Source organism: Corvus kubaryi, unplaced genomic scaffold (genome assembly GCF_017639235.1).
Source record: "Corvus kubaryi isolate FWS band 111438036 unplaced genomic scaffold, C.kubaryi_AGA036_p1.0 split3-37173, whole genome shotgun sequence".
Taxonomy (NCBI): domain Eukaryota; kingdom Metazoa; phylum Chordata; class Aves; order Passeriformes; family Corvidae; genus Corvus; species Corvus kubaryi.
Window position 1 is genome coordinate 451,150 of NW_024582085.1, and position 20,463 is coordinate 471,612.

Genomic DNA, 20,463 nt, shown 5'->3' on the forward strand with positions numbered 1-20,463 from the left:
CTCAGAATGCCAGGCAGGAACCTCCTTTTCAAGCCCCTGGCCCCCAGCAGGGAGCCACAGCCATGATCCTGTCACAGGTGCAGGCAGGAATCCCCCCAAATGCTGCCTCTCCCATTTTGCCTCATGTTGTCCCCCATTTGCCCACACTGTCACGTACCAGTGCTGTTGCTGTAGTTATTTTTGTTCCTCCAGAAGCACCAACCACCATCCTCACCTTTTTCATTTTATCCACCAAAATGGAGGGGCACATAGAGGACATTGGCTGTTTACCTGTTGGGGACACAGATGCAACACAGAGGCTCAGTTTTCTACCTGCAGCTCACAAACTTCCAGCTCTTTCTCCATGTCTAAACCCAGAGCCTCAGTATCCACCTTCCTGACTCAGCTCATGTGTCCTGTTCAGTCCTTGGGGATCCCACCATCCCCTGCACTCATCTCTTTCTTGACTCTCTCCCACCCCTGTCCTCTGCAGATCCCAGACCTGTGTCCCATGGCACGGATGCTGCAGTGTGAGCATGTAAAACACAGCCAAAAGACTGAGTCAGGAAGGCAGTTTACAGCTACCTGGAGCGATGAAATTTGCTGGAGAGGGAGGGATCCCAAATCCATTGATTATGTAAGGTGAGCTGAAGTCATCCATTTCATCATTAAATATGATTCCACTCACGTTGGATCGTACATCAGAGCCAAAGCTGGAGAAAACAAATTGTCAAAGACAGGTCAAAACCGCAGCAAATCTAGGAGGAGCTTCAGCTGAATTTACTGCAATGTGAAACCTGGGATTTGATTGGAGTAACGCTCCACTCCCTCCCATTGTAAAGGACTTTCTGTCACCCCTAGGGGGGAAGGAAGCGGTTAATACCATGAGTACACAGCTACACACAGAGGAAAGGCAGCCCAGAGCCCTTCCTCCAGCTCCCCTGAGAGGACCCCATGGAGAAAACCAGCACAGCACCTAAGTACAACTAATCTCCCTTCCAAGGGGGCAGTCTGCACTCCATTCAGAGGCAGCACAGCTCAAAGGTGGGCACATTTGGGAATGACTGGGGGTTTCTTAAATGTGTCAAGCTGGAGACATTTTCTATGGATAAAAATAAGCTTCACACCTTGGCTCCAGACCATATGTGTGAACACAGCTCTTTCTGACAGCACTCAAAGCCAAACACTGTGCTTCCAGGCCAGTTGTATTAGTTCAAATTCCTTCCAAAAGCCTGGGAAATCAGAATCAGCAGCAATAGCTCTGCTTATGAGAAGATCCAGATACAGTGAATGTTGTTTTGGTGGTGGAATTCAACATGAGAGAAGACACATCTTGTCCTCTGACACAAGAATGAGGCCTCAGTGTTGAGCACTGACCTGCAAGCTCAGCAGAGGAGCCCAGCACTACTGACCCTACCCCACCCCAGAGGTGACAGCTCAGCCGTGTTTGATACCAACCCCAGAACCAGCACTAGGAAGATGGCAAAGGCCTACAGGGAAGGAATGTCTGAGCTCATACTATTGGTTGATGGTGCTGGTGGCGGACACAGCACTGCCATCATCAGCCACAATGGAGATGTGGGATGTACCGGCATTGTCTCCAGTGTAATACACGGGCTCATAGTAGTCAACTGGATGGGAGGTGTTGTCTGTGATTTTCCTCCGGAGACCATCCGCAAAGAACTCGGATGTCATGTTTCTGATTGCCTGTCAGAAAAATCCAATGCAGTTACTCAGCAGACTAAGAGACATGTAGTTATGAGGCTGATATCCAATACTTCAGATCACAGTGGCAAATCCCAGCAGGGAGGCTACAGTTTTCCCCCAGGGGCTTTCCTTCTTGGATGATGGACATTGGACCAAAAGAGCATTTCAAGCTGTCACAGGAGCAGCTGTTACAGTCTCCCCTTTGCGTAGAAGTTAATCAGCATCCATTATTGCAGTGCTATGGAAAGCTGCCTCCACACTGCTGTAAGGCAAGCGAGGCTACACTTGCTTCAGAGACAAGAGGAATGGGATCAGATTGAGAGGACAAGGCCAAGGCAAGCTCTGACCAAAGCTCTCCAAGTTAAAAATTTATGTTCATCAAGCTGGGCTGGGCTCAGAGCCTGCTGCTTTTGCAGGCACAGAAGTAAAAGCACAAAGTGCAAAGCTGGGAAAAGCAGGGTTTCTGTCTTCACCCCTTCCCATCTGTTGCTCCATTTGACTACAGGCAGGACTCTAGTTAGAGAGCCACAAGGATGCTGGGAATATAGTGAATAAAGCTTCAAACACTATAAAACCAGGCAGGGTTAGACCTAAATGTACTCCAGATCTCCTGGTGAATTGAGGAGTTTGCTTTTCCTTACAGCAGGAAGGTTGCCTCTATTTATAGCCCTCACAGCTCAGCCATGAGCCACACAGGACTTTTTGACTCACAGCTATTTCAGTGCCTGTCAATACCAAGTGGCACAGGCACTTTGGTGTTGCAGAAAGAAAAGGCTTTTTCCAGGTACCTCTGTAATGTTGACAAATTTTGGGTCTCCCAGCAAAGTCCTCTTGGCATAGGCAAAGCGAAAGGCCTCCACTATGCGGTGGTAGGTCAGACCTTTCTCCTCCATGGTTTTGATGCTGGCAGCAGAGAAGTTATATCCTGGCAACAGAAGGCAAATAACTGTGAACACAAAGCATGGGGTCAATGGACTGCTAATGCACCTGTGTCACATGAATAACCTTGAAGCCCAGTCTCTACAGAGATGAAGTCACTGGACTGTCCTAATCTCTACATGGAGAACACAGGAGCTCTGGTAGTTTTGAACACTGTGAGAATCAGCAGAAGAATTTGTACTTGCAGAGGTGTTTTCCAAAGAAGCCTCAAGTACATGTTAGGTTCCACCCATATGAATATCAGGGAAGTTCCCCTATCAGGAGAATATTTCTCCTCTTGCACCTGTATTTCAGGTAGGAAGGCAACATCCCTGAGTTTACAGCAGAAGAGGAATGTTTCTGCATTTCTGATCTCTCCTGGGCTCTCAGACTTCTCACCTGCTGGACAGCCATCAGGGGAGGCCTTGCTCCCCCAAAAAAGGTGATGTCTTTGGAGCTCTCCCAGCTCCTGCTGTCTGTGCGGCACTGCTCTGTGGCACTCTCACCTTTCAATATGTTGAAAATGAGGGCCAGAACTGGGCCACTTAGGGGGGCACTGGGTGTGTAGAGGGTGAACTCCCCAAGTTTGATCTGTATGGGGTCTTCGATCACTGTCGCATTGTAGTCCCGCAGGTCTTCCAATGTGACAATTCCCCCTGGAAAGAGAAGGAAACTAGAGATGTGGGTTTATGTGATCTCTGGTGGGAAGAGGTCATATTCCATCATCATGAATCACAGCAAGGACTGGAGGGAACATAGATAAATCCAAAAAGTAACAAGGTAAAGAAAGCAAAGATGTGTGCCCATGAGATTTATTCCTTGATAGATCCATCTGAGGCTCAGATAGTCTAAGCATGAAGTTGGGCTGATTTACAGCAGCCAAAACTGACAATCCATCTATTTTTCAAAGGACACCAGCAGTGTCAGGCTACAAAATGTCCTTAGGAATCCTGTTTACAGGAGGAAGATGCAGTTTTGGATGCAGATGCTTTGTGGCACCCCAGAGATAGAATAATTCGAGTGTTCCATCACCTTTCTTATCTGAAGGGGGAAGACAGTAAGTAATTATCCACCACAAATAAAGTCGGTAAATGACTCACACGAAGTTCACCAAGCTAACCAGTGCTGGCTGGTGAGGACAGGATACTGCCACCATCTAGTGGTACCGAGAGATCAAACAGCTCAGAGTTCACAGGACCACCAAGTATGTAACGTTTTAGGTAGAAACTCGTTGGATTCAGGCTCTGTGAACAGCCTGTATCTACTCAGCTACAGCCAGAGCTGCACAGACTTGGGAGGCTCTGTGGTACAGAAATGCACAGTTAATACTCTCCATTTCTGACTGAGTTTCAAACACATCCATTAAAGTGCTTCTTTTGGGTGTCCTGTTGCCACAAATCTCAGAGGCAGCATTTCAGGGTTGGCCCCTCCCAAGGCTTCTGCAGGTCACCAGCTCCTCCCTGGGCTCTGAGCAGTCTGGTCACTCCTGCTGCTTGGGACAGATGTCCTGGTTCTCACCTACACTGCGGATGTCAGCGATGATCTGCTTTGCCAGGCTTCCTGTGTAAAAGGCATCTGCTCCTTCTCTGGCTATAGTCTCGTAGGTCTTGGCTAGTTTGGGCATCTTGATGGTTTCACCCTCTTGCAGAATTTTCCCTCCTTTGCAGAACACTTCGCTAACAGAGAAAGGAGATTGAGAAGATCAGGTCTGAGAGACAAGTTCAAAACTATGCGTATCTGTGGCAGCTGAACCAGTATGAGTGGTCATGCTAGATGCTTCTTGGAGAGAAGAGAAACTGCCTGAACCATGGCCCAGGGGTCCTGATATCTTGCACTGGGACATACAAGTGAACAGTGTTTTCTGACCTGTGATGCCACATGCTCAGTTTGCTCAATGGACCCTGCAGCAGGGATTTTCACCACGGCAGCCACCCTCCCTGCCCACCCGAGGGGCCAACAAGTGCCTCAAGATGCACAGGAGGGGCCATAGTCCTTGAACTCAGCAGTTCAGTTCAGAGCACAGTCTATTATGCTATGAGGCTCAAAGCTTTCAGTAAATCCAGGAGAAGTGTTTCAGTCCCTGTGTTAGATCATTTTAAGGTAGATGGCTTCCTCTCTAGCTCCCTAATGATGGATCAAGAATGTGCTGCTCTGGACCTGCCAGATGGAAGGACAGGAGATAGTCCAGGGTGTACATTACCAATTGGATTGGAAATGAACCTGCAGCTGGCAGAGAGTTTAAGGAAAAGAGAGAATTAAGCATGATCTCCAGCAGGGCTGGACATAAACACTAAGGATTTGACTGTAAGAAGTGGAGGAGTATTTAAAACACTTCATGCTCAGTCTTTGCCAGAAGTGGATGGTCAGAGGCATTGCTTGAGGAAGGCTGATTGTAGAGTAAGAGATGATTCAAATTCCCACTGCTTGACAGCAGGTGAGATGTTGAAGGAGACTGAAATTGCTCCAAATGCAGGTAAGATCAGCTTGGTGCACTTACAGCATGAGGAAAAGCTGGAGATTCAGAAAGTATGTTGCCATGTGGCAGATTGATCCCAGCACGTACTCTAATTCCACCTTTGCTCAGACAAATGGACTTTAGGAGTAGAATCTATCTCCCTTTAAAGGTCAGGACTGAACATTCCTAAAACTGGCCCCATGATTTATCACCTTTAGGTGTCTGCAGTGACACCAGCAGGCACAGTGAGTGTGGTTACTGGAGGGGATGCACACTCTCCATTACACAAACACAGGGACTTTGCAGATCGGATGCAGCCACCCCAAATTTCTCTGCATACAACAGCAACCGCTCTACCTACCACAGCAAGGGATTGCTTTCGATTGCCTCCTCTTTTGATTTGATGGCTGCAGCAAGGCCTTTCCCAACAGGGAATCCTTCTTTTGCCAGCTTGATACTGGGCAGAAACAGGTCTTTCCATGCCAGTTTGCCATGACGTTTGTGAGCCAGCTCATAGCCACGGATTTCTCCTGGAACAGCAATGGACAGTCCTCCTGGAGCAGAAAAGGAATGTGTTAAGTCTTCCACAGCAAGAAAAGAAAGTGGTTGATGGAGCAGGAGGTAGAGCAGGCATCTCTGCCAGCCCTGTTGTAGGCAGGGCTTGTGTGTACTGTGACCAGCTCAGCTTGTGAGAATTAACAGAATTAACAGGGTAACTTGGTCTGACATTTGTGCCTACATATTCTGAACTGCTGAAACACCTCTGTCCTTTTGCTGGTAACTCCAGTTTTAGGGTCATTTCCCCTCAGTAGGCTCTGTACCAGAGCAAAGCTGCTCGGAACACAGAAGCTATCATGGTGAGAGGACACAGGCTGTGACATACTTAAGTCAAAAACTTCGTTGCAGCATTGTAACTACAACTGGAACAGATTGATTCCACACTGCACAGTGATGCAGCAGTTTGCTTCAATCCTGTTTTCATTGGCATCTCCCAAAAGTTCAACACACTGCTCAAAATCCCGCCAAGGTGCTGTTCCTTCTTGCTTAAAAGAGTGACCATGAGGAGAACTAGTTAGTAATGCTTTCTATTTCTTACTAGAAAATACTTTCCTGAAAGGAAACTTCTCTGGAGGCCCCAAGCCATTAGTTGAAGACACCATAACAAGTATTTAGGGAGGACACCTGAACTGACAAAACCCAAGGTGATCCACACAAAGATTTATTCAAAGAGGTGGAAAGGAAAGATGGCACACATGGAACAGGTCATGCTCAGTGCTTTGCATTCACATGCATTTTCATGAAGTGAAAAGCAGAAAATGCTGGAGTCTTGACTAATTTAAAGGGCATTGTTTTTAGCTTCTTTGTCAGGCCAGAGTTTGCGAATTGTGTAAAGCAGAGGATATTTCTAGGGGAGAAATCCTGCAGGTAGGCAAGAACCTAACCATAAGAAATGTTCTTATTTTAGATGTGCCAGTAGCAGCTAATGCTGGAGCTATGTGGTCCCCCCAAAGCAGTGAAACAGCCTTTGCCATACCTTTCAGAGAGAGCTGTGTGTTGTTCCCAAACATGTCCTCTGTTGCTCTTTTTGGAGCCACCTCTCTTGCATTAATGATTTCCACTTTTCCTTTAATGACAGAGCAAGGAAGATGATGTTTAGCTCTGGACTCAGCACACAGGCACGGTCTCTGCTGAAGGACTCTGATCAACATGAGCCAGTTTCTTGGCAATTATTTTGAGGACATTCCCCCAGAGGCTGTGAGCATCAGTCATTTACCTTCTCTCAGGTAGGATAAATCACCTGCCTTAGATAAAGTTCTCAAGCTGTTCCAGCTATGTATGGCCCTGTCCCTTACCTGTGCTGCTGTAGATGGTAAAGAAGAGGCCCCCTCCAATGCCCATGCTGTGAGCGTTCATGAGTCCTACGCAAAGCAGGGCTGCAATCGCAGCATCCACCGCTGATCCTCCTTGCTTGAGGATGTCCCTGTGCAGCAGAAGGGAAGGTGACGTGTGACAGTGTCTCAGCTCCCTGGGAGCAGTGCATGCAGCTTGTCAAAGCAACTACAACAGATTCTCTGGGGCACATTTGTCCACACCCAGTCTATGTGTTCCTCAGGAACAGGAAGTTTTGTCACCAGAGAGAACAGACCCTAATGATCTGTGTGCAGACCAGATCAGCCCTCATTAGACACATCCATATCAGGCTGAAAACACCAAGATGTGACAGAGTATACATGGGGACAGACATTCCACAAACATTCGTTACACTGTCATAAGAAATGACAGTTTTCTGAGGAGCCTTAAATCTGCAGCACTTGAGACTAGAACTGGAGGATATCCCAACAGAAGTTTTTTTAAAGGAGCTAGAAAGACAACTCTTGTTCTCACTGCTCATGGAGCCAAGGAATCTTTACCTGCTATGTTGTCTGTAAGCAACTGCAGTAAAGCTGGTCAAGCATGGTAAAAGCCTGGGGTTTATTAGGATCTCCTCTTTCTACAGGGAGATTATGTATTGATTATCCATGCTGGGCATCTGTCAGGATTGCACCTGTACATTGGGGAAGCAGCAGTTCTGTCTCATGCAAGAGCTGTCAGAGCTAATGAGAGTCAGGACACAATGAATGGGTACCTTCCAACGATGGAGCACTGCCCTGCATCAGTGGCCACAGCCGCCCTCTTGTACGTGTGTGCGTCCCCCGAGCCTGAGCGCAGCCCGAAGAAGAGTCCCAGGAACAAGATGAGCCCCAGCAGGGCTACGGTCACCACTGTGACCACCAAACAGCGCGTCTTCATCTTCCTATGGCAAGAGACAGGATTATCAGCCCTGCTGCCACCCCCTTTCATCTCCTCAAACCAGCAACTATCACTCAGGTAAGAACCTGCCTTGCAGCAGGCAGATAACATCATATACTGAAAAACCTCCAGATGCACAGGTGAGAAAGGAAATTCAAGGAGCAGAACACAATTGGTGTTAGTCATGACTGACATCATCTTCAGAACAAAAATTTTTTAAAAATTCAACTTCACATAATCTGCTTTTAAATGCCATGTCTGTGGAGGAGTCTGTCTGGAAGGTTGCCAAGGACCAGTGCAAAACACATCTTAGTCATTAGGAAGCAACCTTGGACAAAGCTGCTTGGCACAACCCAGTATGAGCACAGTTCCTGCTCCTGCCTGGGGCCCTTGGTCAGAGCACCTTCCTGATGAGCCAGGCACTTCCAGAGAGCCATGGCCAGTGCTCAGATCTCCATGTGTCCCAGTCCTGCACTCAGCTGCTCTGGGGCTGCACAGGGCTCATCTGAGAGTGAGCACAGAATGCCAAGGAGCTTTCCAGGTACAAACAGAGATGAGTCGAGAGCTATTGAGTGGATGGAGAGACACTGCCACCTTGGTGGGACAGGCAGTTCAGCAAATACAGCTTGAACAGATACCCTTTGACCCATTTTCTTTTCCATTACAAGACTGCTCCAGCAAAATAGACCAAAATTAATCATATTGCTTCAGAGACCACCTTCCCCCTTCATACTGCAGCTTTGGGTTTTTACCACAACTTCAACACAACAGCCAAGATGCCCTTTACCTTACTGAAGCATCTGCCATCCTCAGAGAAAAGCCAGTCCATGGAATTGTGGTGAAGAATGGATGCACCTATCCCACTGTGTATGCCCAGCTGCCCAAGGCAGAGTGAACTCCAACAGCCAGAGCAGCACTCAGTGCCTTGCAGCAGCCACACACACAGGATTAGGCAGCAGTGAGTGTGCCAGCACTGAGCTAACTAGAGGAAACAGGCCAGGCCAGCCAAACCAAAACTTTTCTCAGAGCGGGGTGATTAGCAAGCAGGGCCCCCCCAGCCTCACCTCCCAGCTTAAACCAGGAGATACACATTTGCTATCCAAGCCCTGTATCTGTGAGTTTCAGTCTGAGCACTAGAGATGCCCATCTTGATCCAGGTAAAGCAGCTCAAACCAGAGTGTAAATCTACTGTATGTGCTGCTCTCTAAACAAATGTCAGCCAAGGGTAGTAAATGGATGAAAATTCTTTCCAGGTTCGAGAACTTAATTTACACTCAACTACCTTTAAAAGAGACCAGTGGTGTGTTTGCAGAGCAATGACTGTGCAGGGAAACAGAGAAGCCATTATGTCCCCGACAATAGCTCACACACAGCCTCAGAGTTTAAAGACAGTTTTGTTTGTTGGCAGAGAGATTTCAGCTTCAGCACTGGCAGTCTCCTCCAGGCTTCACAAGAAATGCCATGGGATCTTTTATCTGTGCCCCAGCTCGGCAGAAGGTACTTTGTTTGGTCTGAAGGCTGCTCTGTGCTGGGCTGTCCTTTGAGCCTGGGCTGACTCAAGCCCCGCAGTGCTGTGTTAACCCGTGGGCTTCTGGCTGGGACTCTGCAGCTCTTTTCCACAGCTGGGTCTCTCACTGCTGGGCTCCTGCAGAGCCTCATCAGGCAAGTTACTCTAACAGCAGGAGAGAAGGGGAAATTTCAGGTACTACCTCTGCTCTCACCTTTCACCTCCTCTCTGGAATGGGATCACATCTGTGAGCATCCCCTAGACTCACAAGAGCTCCATGCTGTGTCCTGCTGCCTGGTGAGTACACAGACCTTGGAAAGGGCCCTCCAACCAACTTCATATGACTCAGGCACAGCTCCTGGCCTGCCAGGCATGAGGATAAGACATGCACCACTGAGCAGGAACAAACACAGGCTGTCATGCAGAGATACTGACTGCTGGGCACTGCCAAGTGAATGACCTTAATGAAGGTGTATCTGTGCAATCTGTCAGACTGATCCTGATCAGAAAGCAGCAGATGTATGAGTTCAAGACCCTGCAGCTTTCTCTTCTTCAGCAATAGAGAGAGCAAACCCAGCTGACAATAATCCTCTCCACCTTTGCTACCAGCTCAACTCCCATAAACTCCTTAGCTCATCTCAGGCCTGACCCTAGAGGGAAGAACAGCCCTCACTGCCTTCCCAATTGTAGCACGGCAGGGCCAAATGTGCATTTGGTTTGATGTACAGAAATCAGGAGATGGACCAGGAGCCTGCAGATATCCACTGTCTAACCCACCTCTGCATACTCTTTGTGCCGTGGGCAGGCACTCTGCAGAAACAGCTGAGTTTTTGGACCAATGGTCTGTTTGAACCTTGGCTTTGACTTGAGTCCCCATTATGATTTATTATTGGGAGTGGAGCAGCAGCTGCAGGCCACCACCTGAACAGGCTCCCCAGCTATTGTCTGCTTAGGCTGGCTTTAACCTCCACATCTCTGCCAAATCCAGCTGTTTGGAAGCTTGGCTTCAGTCACAGAGTGCTTTGGCAGCAGCAATAGGTCTCCAGGAGAGAGGAGCTGTAAAGCAATTAAAAGCAATACAATTATTTCTCACTGTTACAAAGGTCCAACAGCCAGTCTTAGCCATGGAATTTAAAAAGTAGCCTGATTGCCTTAATTTACATCAGGAGAGGGGGAGGACCAGCAAGTAGCAGAGTTATGCTTGTACAAGCAGCCCCATTGAGCTGTATTCAGATGTGTCACAACATGCACAACCTTATTTAAACGTGACACTGGGTTTTAATTAAAAGAACCTCAGTACAACAGGGGGTTGCTAGTTAGTGTCAAGTCTCTGCCAAGAGGGCTGGGGCATTCTGTAGAGAGGAGGAATCTGCCATGGCCAGGGAAAGTGCTGGGAGAGTTGGAAGAGGAGAAGGAGGAGATGTACCAGCCAGAAATCAGTGGGGAGAGAACAGTGGGATACCAGAGGATGACAAAGGACTCCAGGCATGGTCAGGCACTGCTTTGTTCCCAAATGAAGTAGTAAATGAAGCATCCACTGACGACACACAAAACTTTAACCACAAACTTTAACCCAACAGGTTTCTGCTTTAAACCCATCTTGCAACAGCTTCATACCTCAGCACCTGCTCCTGAGAGTACTCCCAGTTGCAGTAGCCACTACTGGACCATTAGCTTTGAGATATCCACCCATATTACTTTCCCCAGGCAGCACAAGATACGCAAGGATAGTTTGGACATCTCGACTCTCGTCACAGGACACAGGCGATGCTCTCACATTATGTGACAAACAATGAAGTTCCATCACGAGATATTTTAATTGAAGCCTTACACAGTCTTCAATTCCACCAGTGATAAGGGAACTAAAGCAGCGGTTCAGCAAAGCCATGAAGAAGCTCAAAGAGGCTTCCAAATTCAGACCTAGGCACTGCTCCCACCTGAAGCAGGAGGACAAAGCAGTCCCTAGAGAAACCCAGCAACTCCATTCAACTCAGTCAAAAGCCTTCCTCACAGATGGTGCCTCTGTGCTGGTCCCTGTCCAGCAGCCAGCACCCCCCTCTTTGTTAATCCCAGCATTGCAGACTCGTGTAGATACACATCAGTTTGCAGGAGAAAGGCCTCAGTGGGGATCAGTGGTCCCTACTTATCGCTGAGATAATCGACCCTGAAAAGAGCTGAGCGCTAAGTCCATGAATGAAGGGGCTGCTCAACCGGGTCTCAGGTGCTGCTCAAGGAGAGCTCTTGTGACTCAAACAGAGCTGTTGTGAGCACAGTTTGTGACTCCTCCATAGGCACAGGCTTTTCTGAAGCCTAATGGCATATAGTATTCTGCCCAATGCAGATCAAACTGAGTTCATTGAGGAAGAAACAGTAATTTCCTCTTGAAGCAACTTTTTCCTCAAAAATCCTTCATGTCCTCCTGCAAAAATTTTAGCATCAAATCCAACATTTTTATTTTAAGACACTTCAGCATAAACTATGAAGTGGAAAAAAAAGGCAGAAAGGTGGAATAAATACAAAATTCCCCATTTCACATGGTTTTCACAGTGCTTCCTAGTTGAGGACCTCCCAGAAATCCACAGCTGGCAAACTCAATCTCAAAAACGTGAGTTATCAAAGTTTTATAAACCCATTTAAAACATTATTGTTATGGCCACTCCCAATTTAAAGTCAAAATGCTTCATCAAAATAGCTCAGTTCTCCTAACAGTTGCAAAAGATGTTTTCAGGTGCTCTTTTGCCATTAAACTAGAAGTTGTTTATTAGACCTGAGCTTATTCAGACTGGTTAGTCAGGTCCTATCATTCTCTTTTGGCAAGCTTTCATCTGCTTACTAAAAAAGTCACATTTTCACACATTCTGTTGAATAAGAAATCCCACACAGCACTTTCAGGCTGAGGGGAATGGTTCAATGAAGGTAATTCCTATTTCCTCCTTACCTCTCCAGAATATTTGCAAGTTGGTCCTGTCCTTTTGCACAGATCTGTGTGTACTGATCGCCTCTGAATGTCCTTTCTCAGGAAGTGAACCCTTTTCTAGGGGCAGAACATCCTTGTAGCAGTAGCAGTAACCACTTATCTTCCCTTAAAAGCTCTCCAAAACTCGTAGTGTACTATTTGGTATTTGTACTGCTCACAGAGATGAAACTCATTATGTTTGAATTCACAGTATCAGAGGAATGCAGAAGTAATCATTGACTAGGTGAAGAGTCAAGAACCCACACCTCTTAAAATGCATATTTCAGGATCCACGAAGATTGTTTATCAAGAGCAGAATCATTCTGTGTTCCTGGATTTGGTTACTATGTGGTACAAATGTTTTTCCTCACCTTGCTGCTAGCTCTGAAGCTCTGATTAAGCAACTCAGCAAATACAATGGACTCAAGCTGCACCAGGAAAGATTTAGATTGGATGTTAGCAAAAATTTCTTCACTGAAATGGTGGTTAGGCATTGGAATGGGCTACTCCAGAAAGTTGTGGAGTAACCACCTCTAGAGGGACTTAAAAGACACGTAGATATGGCACTTGGGGACATGGTTTAGTGGTGATTTGGCAGTGCTGGCTTAATGGTTGGACTCGATGATCTTAAAGGTCTTTTCCAACCTAAATTGTCCTGTGATTCTAAGTACATGGTGTCTCCACATGGTCAAGTACCCTCACACCACTCTTGCCTAAACCCCCGTGTTCACAGAGAGACTGGATTTTGTGTCTGTTCCTTCAGCTTAAACCCGGACTGCCAGATTCAGCTGTGATTACACACTTGGTGGGAATAACCTGTCTGGTAAGTGTGGGCAGCTGCCAGCAGTGCAAGAGCACCTGATCAGCTCACACACCTGCCCTTCAGCAATCACAGCCACACCACCCTGAACTGGCATCAGGTTCAGATCAGATTAATCCTCCAGCTGCAATGAGAAGATGTAATGCCTGTTCTGCCATGCCTGCTCCCACAGCAGCACCCTCTGGCAGGAAGGATGGCAGAGCAGGAAGGCAGGGATGAAGAAACACACCCTCCATCACCAAACCTCACTGAGGATTTTAAGCAACAATCCTACATGTGTCCCTGGGCCAAGTCTGGAAACACAGTTGCAGGTCAAAGGTTGGAGCTCACCAGCTGTTGAAGAGTGTAGCACAAAAGCCAGCAGAACCCAGACTGAAGGTAAGGAGCTGTACAAACTGTCCTCAGACTCTACAGACTCAGCCACTAAAATCTGGGCCATTGTTTCTGTCCATGGCTTGCTAGAAACCCCAGACCCTCCTTTGAAAACAGGCTCAATGTCCATCCAGAAATGCTGAATGCCCATCCAGAATGTAGCACAAGCAAACCACAGCCTGCCTGAAACTTGGGCACAGTGAGGATCCAAGCCCACATGTTTTAAGCCTGACTTTTAGCCAGAAGGCACTTTATAGGATGAAACACAGGATGAAGCAAAGGCTGCCTGGATCCCAGTCAGCACCATTAGATGCTATCTTTGGACTTACAGGGATCAATCAAGAGGTTAATGTCTCAACTCCAAACCAGCCCAGTCCCTCTGCCCCACACCAACCTTTGCTACACCAGATCTCCACTTGATGCAGAAGGATGGTAGCTGTACTACACTGACTCATTAACAAAATTTGGCCTAGATCCAAGATTAAAAGCTTTAGGGTGATATTTTCTCTGCCTAAAAATACATCTTCTTTTCTATAATAGCCACAAAATGGAGTTCTGTTTAACATTTACATGTGGAAAAATTAGTACTATAAAAGATGAGCATTTCAGCCCTGAGATATTGGGAAGGAATATAGCCTATGCCCATCTTTCAAAGATGACTTTCAAATACCCCTTTCAAGACATTGCATGAAAAGCACAGGCCCCTTCAGTTATATTGCTATTGTCCAAGAGGTCTTGAGCAAAAAATGGAAGCTTTCTGGAAAATAGATACTGGCACAGAAAATATTCTGCAGGCTCAGAAGGATTTGATGTATCTGCTGTTCCTACCAGCCAGTCTGAAGCACATATTCAGACTGCAGGCCACATTCAGCTGTTAACACACACCCCTCTCACTGTGTCTAATTTATTGATGCTCCACAGAAAAAATTGTGACAGGAGCACACAACTATCCTCTGAAAAAGCAGACAGTGTGGAAACGTGTCTGGTCTCTGCCCCAAACAAATCGACCTGCACTTTCAGTCTGTCACACCTTTGATATTAACAAGGGAATTTAAGATGCAGTCTACTGAGCAGAACCCTTTTCTTAATTTACTGATCCTGTAGCTGTGATGGTACCAGGATTTATGCTTAATATTTTCATAGTTCTAAAGTTGCTATGTCCCTGAAGTGGGTCTAGGTCAGAAGAGAGCCTTCCTGTCACATTTGTCTCAGAGGGTGCAAGATGACACGGAAAGGCTGTAAGAAAGCCCAGTCCTAAATCATATTTATCCCACTGTAGTACTTCACCTTCAGTGCTGAAAGGCAGGGTTTATATCAGTGAGCCACCAAAACTAAGCAAATTCTGTCCTTCTTCAAGGACAATGCAGCCTCATCTGTGGCATATTCACATCAGCGCAGAGCCGGAACAAGCTGGATGCTCCTCAGCAAGTTACTCTTTCACTTATGCACAAGTAGAGTTGAAGATGGGGTCAGAGAAAGTTACAAAACCTGAAGTCAGTGCCTTCAGGTCCAAAGGGTGAACACTTTGCTGTGTACAGGTTGTGCTGTGCACAGCTACCTTATTTCAGCTGTACAGAATATTTGGCAACTATCAAGTATCTCTGTCTAGGCACTAATATAATGGAGAGCCCTGTTATAACTCAGCCTTACACGTTTCAAGCTGCAAAGCCACACCTCAAACAGTAATGCCATATTTAATGCAGGTGCATTGTTGACTTGCTCTTCTCAACCCATTGCAAATAAAGAAAAAAGAACTTCCTGAAGGACTTGCCACTTCCTTCCATTTGTGATGTTCATGACACGGTAATCTTTAACATTCCGCAAAAATTAGCACACACTATTACATTGAAACTTGAGCAACACATGAGTGCATCTTTCAGCATATGAAGAAATGCCTTCACACCTCTTGTCACAGAACTTGCAAATACTGAAAAGCATCAGGCAACCCAAGACACTTCTGGGGAGTTTTTATTTTTGTTTCTTCCCCCCACCCTTGTTGATTTTTTCTGTAGGAATTTCATGAAGCAACACCAGCAATGACTCACAGAGCACAGACCACATCTACTGTTCAGACTCCTACTTTTTATAGCAGAACAAGCAACCCAACGCCTCAATTTCCCAATGTTTTAACATCCCAATGCATTATTGGAATAGACACTCTTACAAGATTCTGTAGCTTAGGTAGATTTACCTCTTGTTGCAGGCTAATTATTTTTCCCATGAGGAAGTCTTTCCCCTCTAACAGAGCAATGTTGCAATCCAATACTACCTGAACATCAAAAATAGTATCTTGAGTGCCCCCTAACACAGACATGTTAATAACCATGTGAGGCTTCTTCCTGCTAAACAATAGTTCCCTTTTTGACCCCTTGCTCTACTCTTCCATGATGAGGGCAACCAGTGGAAGCTAAGTACCAGCTGTACAGGTAGCAGACAATTCTAATTTAAGCTAAACACGACCTAAGAAACACTGATTCAAAAAAGAGATCACTGCTGAAAAAACCCTGGAAAAGTCACTAGGGGAGACTCTTAGAGAAAAGGTACTTTAAGAACTGGAAAAGATGTCTGGTGTGCAAGAGGTCAAGTTGACTAGGAGCAGGGACACAAAAGTTGACTTTCAGAGCTGAAAATAAACAAGCAGATGTTTGTCCACAGCCAAAGCACCTCATTCCCTCCAGTGAGAGTTGCTTTCACTGTAACTCACCTGCTCAAATGGAGCAACCCACTAAACTCACATGCTTTCATTTTATGGATCTGTTTTCCCATAATCACTCACAGGTGCACACTTTTCCCTGGGACAAAGGTAAGCAAATGGAAGATAACTGGTAAACAGGGACGTTTGTTAACCCTTTCTTGCCAGCCACACTGGTTAACCAGTTCTGATTATATCCTTCTAACCGCAGAGGCAGCTGCAGCAGCATTGCTGGGACAGGGCTGTGTGAGCTACCGGGGCTCCTCAGTGCTTGGAGGTTGTTGGTTGCTGTTGAAGAAGAAACCTTTCTGCTCCTCCCTTGCAGAAAAGGGTGGCTGTCCTCTGTCCAAGTTCTGCCTTCTTTTATCATTTTTCCTCAATTTTATCTCTCTGCTACCTCAACTCAGTCTTACTCATTAATTTTATGTCAAGCTCTGCGGTTTCCAAAATCTACATCAATCTGTACCATTTATCTACCAGTTTTATAAAGCCCTTTAATCTTTGAAAAGCCTTTCTGCCAGGCCACCAAAGGGACTATGTTCTTGCAGCTGACATAACTGCCTTTTCCCCAGCAGCCAGCAATGAGCTCAGCAGCACAGTCCCACACAGCTTCCCCTCAAACTCACTACCCCCGAATAAAAGGGGACAGGGCTACTGGAGACAGGGGAAAGAAGAGGGAATTACATGGGAAAGAAGAAAACCTAAACTGATGAAGGAAAAAACGGAGAAAGTGGGAATGAAGGAGGACAAAATAAATGAATGAAGATAGGAGGACAAAAAAGGTGAAAGAACAGAGAAAGGGGAAACAGAAGGGCAAAAAATGAACTATGCCCTCTCTCTCAAGGCTAGAGGTTTTCCCCAGTCTCGCATGACCGCTGCACTTGGACCTGTCCTTCACATGCACATTGAAGCTCTCAGATCACAGATGAAGTTTGGACTTTCTTGGTGCTCTGCAGAAGGGTTTATGTAAGGTTTATGTAATGTTATACCTGCCATAGCAGATAACTACGTATTTTATAGACTAGAGCATCTGAATGAGTGGGTGAGGACACCAAAAACCCTGGATTCCAAGTATAATAAATGAACTCAAGACTGCATTCACTGAAGAGGTTTCACAGACTTCAGCTGAAGTTGGAAAAGAGCTGTTTCCAACTGAAAAAAATTAGTAGCTACCTGCTTAAGTTCACCTGCTTTTGCTAAATCAAGACTCTACAGGTAGATGAGTACCTTAATTACTGCAGAGCTGGTTTGAATAGCTTTGCCTCTCCTGATCTCACTCCTGTTTGCTGTGGACACCTGGCTCAGGAATGCAGCCCGGGACTGGGACCTTCAGAGAAAAGCTGTGGTCCTGGAGAGCCCACCTCTGACATGTTAGAGGGGATCCAGCCAAGAGCAGGAGCAGGTCTTTTTTTTCCAAACACACAGAGAAGAGGGCATTCTTTTTGTTCTATTTGTATATAATGAGCACAGGGTCTCCCACATACTGTTCTGGTCCTTTGTGTGTCTAAATACTCATTTTCCTGGGTAGAATCTGCTCATTTTCACACAAATACAGTTGCCCTTGATAGTTCTTTGCAACAGAATTTTTTTACAAAGAATTAAATGTGGACTGCTTAATTTATTTCAGAACATTTCTTTCTCCTTCACAGGCCAGTTTCCACATACATGAGTGATCCCCTGACCTGTGCTCTGCTGAGTGCTCTGCCTGCTCTGCATCAGGAGCTCTGTTTTCTCCCACAGCATTGCCCTTCCTCTCTGCTTCTGGTTCACACCCTCAGCATCATCCCATTGTCCCTGCAGCTTTTCTGGTTCTGCGCCTGCCTCCCAGCCTTTCCCCTAGGTACCAGGTAAGAAACCTGCCAGTGCTTGACCTCCCACACTGACAGAGCTTACATTTTTCAGGTTACCACTTAGAAGCCTAGAATGACATGGAAAGAAGAGATATCCAAGATCTATGGATTTCAGCCCACTTCTTAGACCTCGATTTCTCTGAAGAACACCACTTGCCAGAGGGACATTGACTGAAGTAAGAATTTCTCATCTTTAGGACCCCATGAAATCTGCCTTCCCATGTTTGTGTAGCTCTGATCTCTCTGGTTGTTTTGGGAGCCTTTCCTGTGTCAGGTTGCTAAAACAGCACTTCTCTTATCAGCAAGACCTGTCACTTGCACTACCAGGGTCAAATTGACTCAGGCCGATGACCCTGCACCAAGCTTTCCATAGACCCTTTCAACCCAAAAAAGGAGAGGAGACCAACATCAGCTTGGGTGGTAGATAGTACCTTCAAAGGGTTGGATAGGCCATGCAGAGATGAAATGTCTTCCCCAGTGATGGGATTGAGATCCCAGGTCACTAGACTTCCAGCTCCTGGCTCTGATCTTGCCTTGTCAGAAACCCCAATCCTTCTTGAAGCCATCAGTCCATGTACTCCTGACCCTATCAAGCCACAGCAGCTCCCCTAAAGGGTGACAGTCCAGGTGTCCTGGACAGAGACCCTGCTGCCTTCGCTAACTGAGGCAATCTAAAGTCAACACAGTAGATCAAGTCCTGTCAATCCTTGCAAGAGAGAAACACTTGCTCTTCAAACCTGAGCCTGAAGGCTTGTGAAACAAAGGTACCCTTTAATAAAGTAGGATTAATGAGCGGGAAAGGTACGCAATAAAGGGAAACAACTCCTCTATTTCACACCCCAATCCAATCAAAATATGGAGACAATACGATAAAACCACACTGTTTACTCACTACTTTAAAAGCTCTGTTCTCCCTGGATGCAGTTCACCTTCAGCCAGTGACACCAAAAGAAGGCGCTTCTGCCTGGTTCTCTCACTCCTCAAGAGCTCCCAGAAGCAGGGACTCCAAAAACAAGACCAGTCACACAGAGCTGAGTGGCAGCAAGGCTTCATATATGGGAGTGGTCAGAAGGGGAGGGTGATGTAATGAAGCCCTATCTTTGAGCAGTAAAGGCATGCCACCCTTCCCCCTCCCTGTCCCTGAAGAATTGCTGGCTCACAGGGCAAGATGAGAACAGAGTGGTCCAGCACTTTCCATGCCGTACTTTCTCACGGTAAAGGGAACTGTGTAGAGGGTGGGGAGCAAGGAAAGATCAGGCTTGAGCGGAGGCAATACTTTGATGTTAGGTAGTCCCAGGAGTGAATCTGTACTGACGGAGTTGTTTCTTTTCTTCATGCATCAAACAATTCTCTGCCAAGTTGCTGGTTTCCCCTGGCACAAGTCCTGACAGGGAAGACACTCTCTGCATTAGAGCACTGGGACCCCATACCCATCCTGACAGAGAAAATCCCATTCCTGCACTCTTCCAAGTTGGCTGATGCTGGAGCACTGCCCAGCTCCATGGCTGTAGGGGCTGAGAGCTCTGTAGTGAAGGAATGTGCATCCCATAAAAGGTGGTGTCTTGGACACTGACCTGGGAAGCTCTTGAGAGGCACATCCTGCCCTTCTCCATCAGAGGAAATTTTGAACTCTCTGAATGGAGAGGAAATCTCCCAAGGATGTACCACTGCTGTCCAAAGGGAAAATAATTAATTTTTGACTTCCTTCATTTCAGTTTTGTTGATCGCTCACTGAAGGGCTTGTTTGACCATGAAAAGCCACATCAGGCATTGAGACAAGGTTTGCCTAATTCAAAGGTTATAAACAATCAGTCGGGTAGCTCTGTGATTGCTGTATAAAGGGAGATTCCAGGTCTAACAAAAGGTTCCTGTGTGCTCTCAGATGAGGCAATTGGAAAAGGCAGGGGCCAGTCCAGGCTTTCAAAAAGTGGAATTCATGGAGTTACTGTCATCTACCAGGAATGGCACCAAGATCCACAGGATCACGCAACAGCAGCCAAATAAATACCACCAGCTCAGAGAACCAAAATCTCATACTGACAGGAACCTCCATGGGTAATTCTTAGATTTGGGTGGGGAAGGGAGATGTGGGAATGACTCTTGCAAGAAGGGCTGCTTCTGCAATGCACAGTGAACTGAACTGGAGAACAACAGTGCCTTTACCCCTTCACAGGTTATTTTTTTAGCCAGAGATGTCCCCTGTCTACACAACACTGTGACATCTCAAGTAAAGGAGCTATTTACAACACTGTAAGGAGCATTCCTTTGCACATCACAGTCTGAGTCTCACTGATCCTGAGGAATGGGTCTGCTTTGATAGTGTCAAGGGACTTGAAAGCAGATAGATGACTGAGAACCCCTTTTAACTGCCAGGAATGCTGCCTAAGAGATTTTTTTCAGATCCAAGACAAACTAGC

The 20,463-nt window shown here is 46.4% G+C and overlaps 1 protein-coding gene across 7 annotated transcripts in view; it reads right to left on the bottom strand.

Moving 5' to 3' along the window:
- The window catches only part of GGT1 (gamma-glutamyltransferase 1), a 30,088-nt gene that overhangs the window by 2,849 nt on the left and 6,776 nt on the right, over nt 1-20,463 (bottom strand). For 4 of the 7 annotated variants that reach the window (XM_042015119.1, XM_042015120.1, XM_042015117.1 and 1 more), the window contains exons 2-11: nt 7,686-7,853; nt 6,913-7,040; nt 6,594-6,683; nt 5,421-5,613; nt 4,123-4,280; nt 3,111-3,260; nt 2,475-2,611; nt 1,499-1,686; nt 565-692; nt 158-270 (exon numbers count right to left, since the gene is read on the bottom strand). In XM_042015119.1, the coding sequence (XP_041871053.1) occupies nt 158-270; nt 565-692; nt 1,499-1,686; nt 2,475-2,611; nt 3,111-3,260; nt 4,123-4,280; nt 5,421-5,613; nt 6,594-6,683; nt 6,913-7,040; nt 7,686-7,849 (1,449 nt within the window). In that variant the 5' untranslated portion in view covers nt 7,850-7,853. Of the gene's footprint in view, nt 1-157; nt 271-564; nt 693-1,498; nt 1,687-2,474; nt 2,612-3,110; nt 3,261-4,122; nt 4,281-5,420; nt 5,614-6,593; nt 6,684-6,912; nt 7,041-7,685; nt 7,854-8,636; nt 11,307-12,294; nt 12,629-18,938; nt 19,094-20,463 lie in introns of those variants that run through there. The other 3 variants (XM_042015118.1, XM_042015121.1, XM_042015114.1) reach the window with 3 other exon arrangements.